Source organism: Nicotiana tabacum, chromosome 19 (assembly GCF_000715075.1).
Source record: "Nicotiana tabacum cultivar K326 chromosome 19, ASM71507v2, whole genome shotgun sequence".
Classification (NCBI taxonomy): domain Eukaryota; kingdom Viridiplantae; phylum Streptophyta; class Magnoliopsida; order Solanales; family Solanaceae; genus Nicotiana; species Nicotiana tabacum.
The window spans coordinates 76185052-76197337 of record NC_134098.1 but is presented as its reverse complement, the minus strand read 5'-3'; the positions used below and the strand labels follow the sequence as shown (position 1 = coordinate 76197337).

Genomic DNA, 12286 nt, shown 5'->3' with positions numbered 1-12286 from the left:
TAACCCCTAAATACACAAAATACTCCCCTCCCCTGGCCTTATATTTATAGGCCCAGATTTCTGGGTTTCAGATACGGACCTGGATGCTTCACATCCCCACTTCACTCCCCTCTTTGAAGCTCGGATGCAGACCTGAACACTATGGCAGCAATTCACTGCCAGCCTCTCTTTCGGACGCGGCCTCTCCGCAGGCTCCTCCGCCAGCCTTTGGTAATTTGGTCATAACTTTTTGTAGGAATGTCCAAATGACAAACGGTTTGAAACGTTAGAAATTAGACTCAATGATCTTTCATTTGATAGGTTTTACATCACATAACTCCTTATATATATATGTGGATATACTCGTCCAAAGTTTGATCTTGTGCGTACTCATTTGGAACTTTAGTCCATCATATAATTTCCAATTTGACTTAGACTTAGGGCTCTCCTTAGACCCCACATCACTTATAATATGACTCGTACACTTATTATCATATCCAATTGATATCCATCAAATTAATAGACCTCGTCTGCACACAAAATAATATAATTAGCGCACATCAACTTTATTAATAGCGCTTAAGTACTTCGAAATTTTTCGGGGTGCTACAAAGCGAGTCCAAACTCGTGTGACATGAAACAGTAAGCTTGTCAGCAATTTACAAAAAAATCACCAGTTACACTATAAAAGCGATATGATGGACCGTGTAACCCCACAAAAACTAGCAAAGAACCATCTTTTAAGAATAGTTAAATGTTCCTCCTAGGAACCTAAAAATGGCTTCTTGCCAAACTAACTATATGCTAATATTAATCAGGACATTTTTCAGAAGGAAATCTTTACCATGGAGCAGCTGCCAGTGCCTTGAATTTGAGCTCAAAACTCGTGTCTTTTAATGTTAAAGCCTCAATTTCAGAGTCTAACTTCTGTATCACTTGTTTCACTTTCAAAACCTTTTCTTCAAGATTCCTCATTTCCTCTTTTGCTTCAGCTAGTTCAACTCTCTTTGACAGAAGAATGCTATCTGATTCACATGACATGTTAATAAGCTTACCAAGCCTTGCACGTAAAAATCCAACTTCCATGCCTAAACACTCGAACCCTTTCAATGTATTGTCCCAAGTCTCAAGAAAATCACGAGGGATCGAAATCTTGGAAGCTCTAATGGCATCAGCAATATTCACAGTCTCAGTGATCATTCCGGCAGCTAGCTTGCAATTTAGTCCACCAAGTAAATGCTCATGGAGAAATGACTTCTGAGTGCAGCAAAGATAGTAGTATTTGGTCCGAATGTGTGCTGGAATCTCAGCATCTATGATCAATCCATCCACAAGAATGTTGAAACCAGAGAAGTCCTTCACATCTTTGAATTCAAGTCTCGATTCTGAAAATCTAATGCTTAAAACTTCAGAGCCATTATCGCTATCACTCCCACATTGATCTGATGCAGGGCCTTGGTCTGAGTCGGGTATCAATATGGCTTCTTCTTGTTTGACATCTTGATGGACAGGAGGCTCCAAGTACTTTTGTTCTTTTGCTTCACAAATTTTCATGTCCTCACTTTGATCTATGTGAAATAACAAGCATATAGAAAGGTTTTCTAAATGGTCAAGTTCAAGTAGTACAGATTGATTTTGATAGAAAGTAAAACTAGTGTTTGTAACTATACCTGACTTGATTGGTCTAGCATGAAAATCCAGATTTAGAAGACTAATAGCACCATCAATTTCTGTCAAGTTGTTTTCTCTTATTATATATACCTAAAAATAGGGGAAACAACAGTTAGACCATTGCTTTACTGTCCCTTTGGGGACATAATAAAATTGGAACATACTAAAGAATATTAGCATTGTCACTACAGATAAAAAGGTAGTCCAATGCACCAACTCCTGCTATGGGCAGGGTGTGGAAAAAGACCGAACTACATTGTATCTATTGTACGCAATAGCATGGTCACTTTAGGATGACATGAACAAATCGAAAAATGATTCTTGCTTTACCTAGGACAAAATAACCATAATTTTAAGTACTTTAAAGGGTTACCTTAAATTTGCAGGGTTGGATCAACTGGAAGACTAAGAAATCCCCTTCAAGCAGGTTGTGAGCAATGGAAAAACCTCTCCAACCCCCACTTAATCCGTTCTTATCAATAAGGTACTTGGTAGCAAATTCTTCTTCATTTTCGTCCACCAAAACAACAGTATCATCATTCTTTGGCAAATAAGAGTCACAAAATTTTCTTGGGAAACTCTGTTGTACCAAAATATCAAAAGAAAGACTATATCACCAAGAAAAGTTTCAATTTGTTCTAATTCTATCAAGATAAAGAATTTGACTTACCAACCAAAATCCACGACTGACATGTGAATGGAGCATATACTTGACAAAACTAGGAAAGTGAGAGGGCAAATTTGCTTGAACTTCTTCGGCCCGCAGCATGGCTGATGAGTTTGCATCCACAGTGCTAGTTTTGTATGTCTTCTTTTCAGGACTAGTAAAATCAAGAATCAAAAGCATTATCAGAAAAATAGCAAGTCCAGGAAATCTAATATATAAACCATTATGCATTTTCTCCGCTGACCATATTCGAAGCTTCTTAGTGTCTCCATTTTTCACCTATTCAAGTATTTGTCAAGTACATTCATTAGTTTTTGAACTGATTATCACCTTAAAAGGATACTTTTCTTTTTATCAACACAAGGAGTAGAAAATGATTCTCACCTTGTTGGTTTTACTTGGACCCAAAGCCCTTTTCCTGAGGAGTTTTTCCTTGATTTCTAGTACCCTTTTCTGATTAAGCCGTTGAATGGGAGAAGAATATAACATGGGGCCATCATTATAAGCAAAAGATTATGCTGATATTCAGAAAGAAAGAAAAAAAGTTGAAACTTGAAAGGAATAAAATAAGAGAAGGAGAGAACCTTTGAGGAAGAAAGGAGAGGGCTTTTCTTGGAGGAATTCATAGCTGAGATTGCCATTTCTGTTAATAAGTGTCTGCTCCAACACTTAAGAAAATGTGGAGTATATTTTTTGTTTGTTTGTGATGAAGGAAAGTAGAGAAAGGAGACAGTGGTGAATGAAGAAAATAGGCCGTTTGGCTAAAATACTTGTCTTTTACTTTTTCTAGAAAAGAATTTGAAGTGGAGATGTGACATGGTTGTTTGGGACAATTAAGAGGCCAAATTGGAGCCAAATTTTGAATCACTTGGCAGAGTACTAGTTATGGAATGATTTGTTTCCTTTTCCCAATGCTATTTAAAAGAAATGCTATTTTCACCCTTTTATATTCCTGGCCAATACTTGTTTGGGGTAAATGGTATTCAAAAAAGTTTCAAACCTTTTCATTTTATGATTTGATATGCTAAGAAGGAGAATTGTTAATACTGCTATGAGAAAGTAACTTTTCTTGGACCTATTATTTTAGGGGTTGATATGGGAACTAAATTATTCTGGGATTATAATTCTGAGATTATAATTCTGAAGATATAGCTAGTTTTCTGGGATTAGTTTCTATAGCTATGTGACGAACTTGCTACGGGGAAACCATATTAGTAGCTTAGGGAGTGTTACAATTCTGAAGATACAATACTTATTATATTAGTTTTCTGAGAGCATTATCACTATAAAAAAAACACCTTTTACTACAACCAATGAGATGTGACATGAAAAAAGAAACGTATACGCTTGTAGGTCTCGTTCCACATATTAGTCAGACTCTATCTCAGACTAAACAGTAAGCTACTAAGCTTGTTAACAATTTACAAAAATTTTACTCCCCAATTACACTAGAAAAGGGATATGATGAACCGTGTAAATTCACAAAAACTTATAGAGACCCATCTTTAAAAACATGAGAGCTACTCGCCAAACTAACTAGTACTCCCTTTTCACCATGGAACAGCTGCCAATGCCTTGTACTTGATCTCAAAACTGGTGTCTTTAGTTGTTAACTCAATTTCAGAATCTAGATTCTTTATCACCTGTTTCACCTTCAAAAGCTTAGTTTCAAGATTCCTCATTTCCTCTTTGGCTTCAGCTAGTTCATTTCTCTTTGATTCAAGAATCTGTTGTGATTCACTTGATAGGCTAACAAGCTTATTAAGCCTAGCACGTAAAAATCCAACTTCCATGCCTAAACACTCGAACCCTTTCAACGTACTGTTCCAAGTTTCAAGATAATCACGAGAGGTCGAAATGTTGGAAGCTCTAATGGCATCAGCAATGTTCACAGTTTCTGTGATCATTCCAGCAGCTAGCTTGCAGTTCAGGCCACCAAGTAAATGGTCATGGAGAAATGACTTCTGAGTGCAGCAAAGCTCGTAGTACTTGGTCCGAATGTGTGCAGGGATCTCGGAGTCTATGATCAAACTATCTATAAGAATGTTAAAACCAGAAAAAACCTTCATATCTTTGAATTCAAGTCTTGATTCAGAAAATCTAATGCCTAAAACTTCAGAGCTATTGTCACTATTGTTTCCACATTGATCTGATGCAGGCCCTTGGTCCGAGTTTTTTAGCAGCATGGCTTCTACATTTTGGTCATCTTGATCGATATCTATAACAGAAGGCTCCAAGTATTTCTCCTCTTTTGCTTCACAAATTTTCATCTCTTCATCTTGATCTATTGAGAAAATATCAACAAATAGAAAGTTTGAGTGGTATATATTGATTGTGATAGATACTAAAACTATTGTTTGACTTTACCAGATATGATTGGTCTAGCACGAAAATCCAGTTTTAGAAGACTAATAGCACCATCAATTTCTTGTTTGTCATCTTGATGAGTATCTAGGACAGGAGGCTCCAAGTACTTCTGCTCTTTTGCTTCACAAATTTCTAAGTCCTCAATTTGATCCATGCGAAATAATATCAGCAAATAGAAAGTCCGGAAACCAAAGTGGTAAAGTTCAAGTAGTACATAACAAATGGATAGTGATAAAATTAAAACTGGTGCTTGTGACTATACCAGATTTGATTGGTTTAGCATGAAAATCCAGATTTAGAAGGCTAATAGCACCATCAAGTTCTGCCAAGGTACTTTCTCTTATTATATACACCTAAACAGGGGAAATAATAATTAGATCATCGCTTAAGACATTGAATTAGTACTCAACAAAAGTGATCTCGAGTCGAGGAATAAAAAGCAAGCTCTGTCAATCGGACCTCCTCAGAAGTACATAATTGCATACCATCCCTTTGGGGACATTAGATAAACATGGAAAGTACAGATAATATTAGCATCCACCCCTTTAGAATGACACGCACAATCCGAAATATGAGTCTTGCCACTGGAAAAAAAGTTACCACACTTCAGCACTTTAAAGGTGTTACCTTAAATTTGCATAGTTGGATCAATTGAAAGATCAAGACATCCCCGTGAACCAGGCTGTGGGCAATGGAGAAACCCCTCCAACCACCACTTAATCCAGTTTTATCAACAAGGTACTTGGTAGCATATTCTTGTTCATCCTCATCCACCAAAACAACAGTGTCGTCACGCTTTGGCAAATGGTAGTCACAAAATTTCTTTGGAAAACCCTGTTGTATCAAAGTATCACAAAGTAAAACTATAGCACCCAGTGATGAATCTAGACTAGAGCTAGTTGGGTCGACAGAACCTACTGCGTCTATCTCAGATTACATATATGCATGTGAAAAAGATATCAGCACATATATAAAGAGTAAAACTTTGGCTGACTCTAAATCTTGAATTCGTCACTAATAGTACCAACATAAGTTCCAATTTAGTTCTGATTCCATTTCCATTAATAAAATATTTGACTTACCAACCAAAATCCACCAGTGACATGTGAAGGGAGCATATACTTGACAAAACTAGGAAATTGAGAGGGCAAATTTGCTTGAACTTCTTCAGCCCGCAGCATAGCAGATGAGTTTGCATCAACAGTGCTAGGTTTGTTTACCTTCTTTTCAGGGCTAATAAAATCAAGAATCAAAAGCATTATTAGAAAGATAACAAAAACATGAAATTTATTAAAAATAAGTTTCGCATTTTTTTTCCAACTGACCGTATTTGGACCTTCTTATTATCTCCATTTTTCCCCTGCTCAAGAAATATTCAAGTACATTTCATTAGCTTAAAACTGATTTTCACTTTAAAAAGATGTTACATGTGAAGGAAAAACTAATATAAAAAGGTACTTTTTTTTTTATCAATACAGATGGTAGAAAATAATTCTCACCTTGTAGGTATTACAAGGACCCAAAGCCCTTTTCCTTAGCAACTTTTTCTTGATTTCTAGTGCCTTTTTCTGGTTAAGTCATAGAATGGGAGATTAAATAAATATGAGGGCACCATTTTAAGCAAAAGAACAGGCAGAAATATTCAGAAGAAAATATTTAAAACTTGAAATGATAAAAATAAGACAAGGAATGAACCTTTGAAGAAGAAAGAAGAGGGCTTTTTTTGGAGGAATACATAGCTGAGATCGCCATATTGTTTACAAGTGTTTGCTCAAACCTTCAGAAAAATGTGCCACGTTTTGTTTGTGATGGAGGAAACTAGAGAAAAAGGAGATAGTGGTGAAGAAATAGACCGTTTGGTTAAATCTTTTCGCCAGGCGTTTGTACATAAAAATTACTGTATAATTTTTGTATTTTGAGTTAAATTGAAAAATAATAATATTTCGAATTTGAAATTATGTTCGGATATGTATTTACTTGAAAAATTATTTAAAAAGTAATTTTTTTTGAAAAATTTATTTTTAAAACCTTTTAAAAACTTACAAAATTTATGAACAAACACATTTTACAAAATAAAAATTGAAAAAAAAGAAAAAAAATTACGGACAAACGAAGCCTTAATTTATCTAGAAAAGAAATTGAATAGTGGAGTGTGACATGGCTGTTTGGGAGAAGTGAGAATAGGCCTAATTGGAGCCAAAATTTGAATCGGTTGACAGAGTACTATAGCTGGTAAATACTAGGTATGGAATGATTTGTTTCCTTTTACCAATGTGTTTTTCACCATTTTGTATTCTTATTTCGTATAGCCAGTAAGTTAAGAAATTAATTTATTTTGAGAAATATTATTTTTTTTAAAGTATTTTTGACGAAAAATAATTTATGTTTGACTAATTAATTTAAAAATATTTCTAAGCAGCAATTAGTATTTGACCAAACTTTTAAAAAGTACTTCTAAGTATATTTTTCTCAAAAATACTTCTAAGTATATTTTTCTCAAAAATACTTCTCAAAAAATACTTATGGGAAAAAACTATTTTTTTTATGTTTCTCCTCAGAAGCACTTTTTTCTCTTAAAAGCTTGGTCAAACACTTAACTTCGGGAAAAAAATTATTTTTTAAAAAAAAAAAAAATATTTTTCAGCTTGGAGAAGGCTTATGACCCTTCACTTTTTTGATTTTACTAACTTAACATAGGGAATTTGTAATACCTTGAGTTATAATCACGAGACAACTATGTACATATACCCATTTTTTGCCGGAGATTTGGTTCATTATATTGAAGACTAGATATATGATGTAAAATTTAAAACGTGTTTAAATTAATAAAAATTATTTTACATAATACTCTTGACCTAGACAATACTCTTATAATTTTGAAGAATCATGAATGAATAACAGCTTACTCAATGAAGGATGTCACTATGAGCAATTATAACATTTTACTGGAATTGATCTACACTTATACCTTAAATTTAATAATTGTAAAAACAAAATCGTGTGATAGCATTACACCAAAGTAGGGTCGTGCATAATTTGATAAATATCGAATTACCGTATCAAAATCGAAAATTTTGGTATTCGATATGGTATTTGGTTTAAGTTTTTAAAAAAAACTGGTATTAGGTATGTTATTTGGTATTTTAAAATAAAATACCGAAATACCGATACCGTACCAAAATATATATTATATTACACAATACACATATTATTAGTTATAACATAAATATAAGAAATCTAAAATTTTACCTTCCTTTATTCTCTAAGTTCATCAATTAACTCTAATCAAGTAACAAGACATTTCTAATGATCAAATTTATTCTTTTATGTACAGTTTTCTCTCTCAGGGTTGGTTGCTGGTTTTGGACAAAACTTTTGTCAACAAATATTTTTAGTTTTGTACTTTCGAATACTTTAATTAAGAATATTACCGTCTATGACTCTATGCACTAGTTAGTATTCAAACTGAATAAACCGAAGTTACCGAACCGAATAAACCGAAACCGAAAGGAGAAAAATTGAACCATACCGACTTTAATTAGGTACGGTATTGGTATAGCATTTTAAGAAACCGAATATCGAAAATACCAAATCGAAATGTCTAAATATCGTACCGTACCGTATCGACTGACCTTTCACCAAAATGAAGAAATGGTATTATAATTGTCACTGTATCACGTAAATACAAATCTAATATAAGAAATATATGTCTTTCCAAAAGTTGGTCAACTAAATATAGTGCAGAGTTTATGTTTATCCTATCATCATATAACTCGTGTATAAGCCTAATATAGTAACTTGGAAAATAAACAACAACTTGCTATAACTTAAATTACACATATGTATAACCTTAAACTCTATAGTTATCGGCCACATTCACGGCCTAAATGGACAAGGTTAAGCTGGTTCAATGGAGTACCCACACGAAAAGGATCTGATCTCTAACTGCTCAAGTTCGGTTGGCCTTGTGTTCCAGGATGAAGGGTCATTAATTTTGCTTGCTTTTACAGCATCCACAATGCTAAGAGTTTCGTAGGTAAGTCCTGCAGCTAATCAAAAATGATATACTTGAGAAGATGCTGATCTATCAGAAAATATATATTTACTTACACCTAGTGTAAATATACAATTTAACATTTAGTGTGACAAATAAGGTGAGAATGTATATCATTTAACCATGAGGAAATTATAATGTCAATTTGTGTATCCGTTGATTTGGTGTAAACAGCTAGTGCGGATACATTTTTCCTAATCTACCTCTAAGAGTTTGTTTGGTTGGGAAACACAACAAGTTATCCAATGATTAGTTATCCCGGGATGAGTTATCCTACCCTCGCATAAGAATAAAAAAATACTATAATCCCGGGGATAAACTCATTTCAAATTTAATCCTTGGATTAATTATCCTTTATCCCTCGTACCAAACGAGCCCTAAGTTATTGAAACAGGCTTAGTACACCCTGAAGTATAGTGTAAGAGGAAAGTTGTCCATTTTCAGGTAATTCTGGAGCAAATTGTTGAGGTAAAACCAGAAGTAATCAGATGTAGCAAAATGTATCAAGTTTGGAACCTTTTGAAGGCAGGTCAAGATCCTTGAACGTAATCCTTGGATGACTATGTTTGTGCAACATGTTTTCTTCTGCAGAATAATCATCCTCTTCTTGTTGTGAAGAAAATCTTTGACGCTTGATTCCAGCTTGTTTCGTACTTCTATTATCCTGCATTTGGTGCACTGCTCTTCCACACATCAACACAAGAATAATGGCAAACAAAAGAGAGACGGAATTATTCAGGGAAAAGATATCTTCTCAGGGTAGCAGAACAGACCAGGATCAATTTGTTTTTGGTGGGCATCTAAATGCAGAAGAACAAGTGCGGCATCAACTTCAGCCAAATAATTGGCTCTGACTATATATACCTGCACAATGTGGACATCAATGAACAAGAAACTTCGAAAACATACTGGAGTAGTAAATTGTTTTACACTGTCAATGTATAAAAGTTAAACTCAAAAACATATTAGAGAACAAAGGGTAGCCCGATGCACTAAACTCCCGCTATGCGCGAGGTCCGAGGAAGGGCGGACCACAAGGGTCTATTGTGCGCAGCCTTACCTTGCATTTCTGCAAGAGGCTGTTTCCACGGCTCGAACCCATGACCTCCTTGTCACATGACAACAACTTTACCAGCAACTTTATTAGAGAACAATCTACAGAAAAGTTATGTTTTAGCTCCAATTCAATAACTCTAATTCATCATTTACATAATTCTCAGTTGAAAGAAATATGTAGATCTCTCAATTCACTGAGCTCTATTCATTCACAAACCATCCAACCAAATGAATAGCAGCATGCACCATATTGCTAGAGAATTACAGAAGGAAGATTCTTAATTTGTTCTGACCTTCAATCTGCAGAATCTGAACAACTGAAAAACTAAAACATCTCCCTCCACTAAGTTATGTGCTAGTGAGAAACCCCGCCATCCGCCGCTAAGTCCATTCCTCTCAGCAAGATATTTTGTTTTGTACTCTTCTTGGCTTTCATCTACCAAAGTTACAGTTGTATCATGGCGTGGCAAATGTAACTGGCAGAAAAACCTTGGAAGAGACTGCGACAAGAAAAAATGAAGCAAATCAATCACTTAGCATATTCAAATAACAAAACACTAATTATACTATCAGGTTACTTAAGGCTAATTGCAGGTAATTTTTATAGCATAGTGTAAAATTTCTTTATAGTGTCGGTATATATGAGTTATACTCTATAAATTTATGAAATTCTTGAATTTGAGTATAGATTGGTGCTTACTAGCCAGAAACCTGCAGTAACATTTGATCTGATCATTGGCTTCATAAAGCTTGGATATTTAGTGCTCAATCTTGATTGAACCTCCTCTGCTCGATATTTGGCAGATGATGCCAAATCAAATCGACCATAAAGATTTTGCATCATTGCCATTTTCTTTTTACAGCTAAAACATCATATAAGCAGCTCAGTAAATTTAAAATCAAAGTTCAGGTTGAGGAGAGAAAGTATAAGAGGTTGAATAACGAACCTTCGACGTTTCTTGGACTTCTTACAAAAAACCTGAAAAGGAATTTACAGCGCTAAGATGTAGAAAGAGGAATACATGAAAACTGAAAGTATCACATGCATACACTTTCGGTGTTTCCATTTTAAAAATATTTCTCCCTGCCAAAGTATTCTTCGCTCTGGTCCAACCTTTAGCCTTCACGGCGTTTTTCCCTTTGAAGGGGAGCCTTGGCATAACAGGTAAAGTTGCTACCTTGTGACCAACAGGTCACGGATTCGAGCCATGGAAACAGCCTCTTATAGAAATGTAGGGTAAAACTGCGTACAATTAGACCCTTGTAAGGTTGTCCTTTTCCTTTTTTTAACTTAACACCCAAAAAGTTTCTCAAGTTGAATTTCTAAACTCGGCTATTATGATCCCTAACATTCCTCTTGGATTACGATCAAACTTTAGAGTGACCCCTTTCAAGTTCAACCATCAACAATCTGCAGGCTATTATACTTACACCTTTATGAACATAGTATCCTTGCTAAGGTTTGCCAAATCATCATATTAAGAAAAGTACCGGCTCTGGTACCACTTTCCATGGTCTAGGCCTAAAAGGTATTGTCCGCTCTGACTCAAACATTAGGTTCTTACAGTTTTGTCACACGCACCCGATCTTTATGGTCCCTAACTTTCCCCTCCTATTCAGATATTGAGATTTTCGTAACGTAAGCGTCATGGGAAACCTCTTCGATTCAACGTAACTGTCAATCCATAGGCTATTGCAATCCCCAAGGCAACCAAAAAAAACGATAAAGAAAAAGTAGAAAATACAGAATTAAATTTGCTCACTTGCTTATGCGTTCCTTGGAGTCCCAATGACATGTCCTTCATTACTTGAGGTCCTGTCTTCTTGATCTGACCATAAACAAATATGAATGTTAAATATAAATACATATGAAAATTAGACGTTTGTTCTCATTAAAATTAAGATCAAATATTCAGATTTGGGAGCTTTCATTTGAAAGGCTTGACAAGAGATATATTCTCTCCACAAATGAGAAAGAACTTTAAAGGTGTAAATTGAAATTGGTTGAGGTCAAAGAACAATCTTACACCGACATTCACCTCATCAAATTGCATTCACACAATTCCTTTTTTGGGCAACTTTCTTTTTCCTTTTTTCTTGTAGCTGACAGATTCAAACGAGGCAGTTGACGAAGAGATGGATCCGAACATGAATCTTACTGCTTCATTTCTTTTTGTATCTTTATTTTTAATTTGTAATTTAATTTGAATTCTTCATTGACATTTGTTATTTGCATGGATATTATGGAAAGAAATTGAATGATATCAACCGACTTTATAAATATATATGAGTCCAATTATCTTTTTTTCTAAAAAACCATTTTGTTCATAATATTAAAATGCGATATACAAAGATTTGAAATAATAAAAGAAATGTGTCATAAGCTAAAATTTCAAAGAAGTATATGCATCTATCCCTAAAACTTATTGTGACATTTTCTTTATAAGTGAGCGAATTATTTTACGTTAATTGATGAACTATATTCTTATAAC

General features: G+C 34.6%; 3 protein-coding genes across 7 annotated transcripts; all 3 read right to left on the bottom strand.

Annotated features, from left to right (window-relative positions):
- Positions 1-498: 498 nt before the first annotated feature.
- Positions 499-3534, bottom strand: LOC107797343 (B3 domain-containing protein Os01g0234100-like). Of its 2 annotated transcripts, XM_016620222.2 has the most exons (7): positions 2902-3534; positions 2702-2770; positions 2562-2596; positions 2321-2471; positions 2024-2230; positions 1650-1740; positions 499-1547 (listed from the first exon to the last, which is right to left on the bottom strand). In XM_016620222.2, exons 1-7 carry the CDS (start codon positions 2956-2958, stop codon positions 820-822), a joined length of 1338 nt encoding a protein of 445 aa, XP_016475708.1. In that variant the 5' UTR covers positions 2959-3534; the 3' UTR covers positions 499-819. The 2 variants fall into 2 exon arrangements, with proteins under 2 accessions (XP_016475708.1, XP_075094123.1); XM_075238022.1 differs by lacking the exons at positions 2562-2596; positions 2902-3534 and having other exon boundaries at positions 502-1547; positions 2702-2838.
- Positions 3535-3638: 104 nt separating this feature from the next.
- LOC107797342 (B3 domain-containing protein Os01g0234100) lies at positions 3639-6527 on the bottom strand. The gene is made up of 8 exons (XM_016620221.2): positions 6380-6527; positions 6184-6252; positions 6010-6044; positions 5767-5917; positions 5312-5518; positions 4947-5037; positions 4685-4816; positions 3639-4601 (listed from the first exon to the last, which is right to left on the bottom strand). Exons 1-8 carry the CDS (start codon positions 6434-6436, stop codon positions 3868-3870), a joined length of 1476 nt encoding a protein of 491 aa, XP_016475707.1. The 5' UTR covers positions 6437-6527; the 3' UTR covers positions 3639-3867.
- A 1801-nt stretch (positions 6528-8328) lies between these two features.
- Positions 8329-11961, bottom strand: LOC107797346 (uncharacterized). 4 transcript variants are annotated; one of them, XM_016620227.2, is made up of 8 exons: positions 11834-11961; positions 11558-11623; positions 10742-10773; positions 10495-10657; positions 10088-10294; positions 9512-9602; positions 9255-9416; positions 8329-8733 (listed from the first exon to the last, which is right to left on the bottom strand). In XM_016620227.2, exons 1-8 carry the CDS (start codon positions 11846-11848, stop codon positions 8582-8584), a joined length of 888 nt encoding a protein of 295 aa, XP_016475713.1. In that variant the 5' UTR covers positions 11849-11961; the 3' UTR covers positions 8329-8581. The 4 variants fall into 4 exon arrangements, with proteins under 4 accessions (XP_016475713.1, XP_075095547.1, XP_016475711.1 ...); XM_075239446.1 differs by having other exon boundaries at positions 11824-11948; XM_016620225.2 differs by lacking the exon at positions 11834-11961 and having other exon boundaries at positions 8329-8727; positions 11558-11769.
- Between the last annotated feature and the right edge of the window lie 325 nt (positions 11962-12286).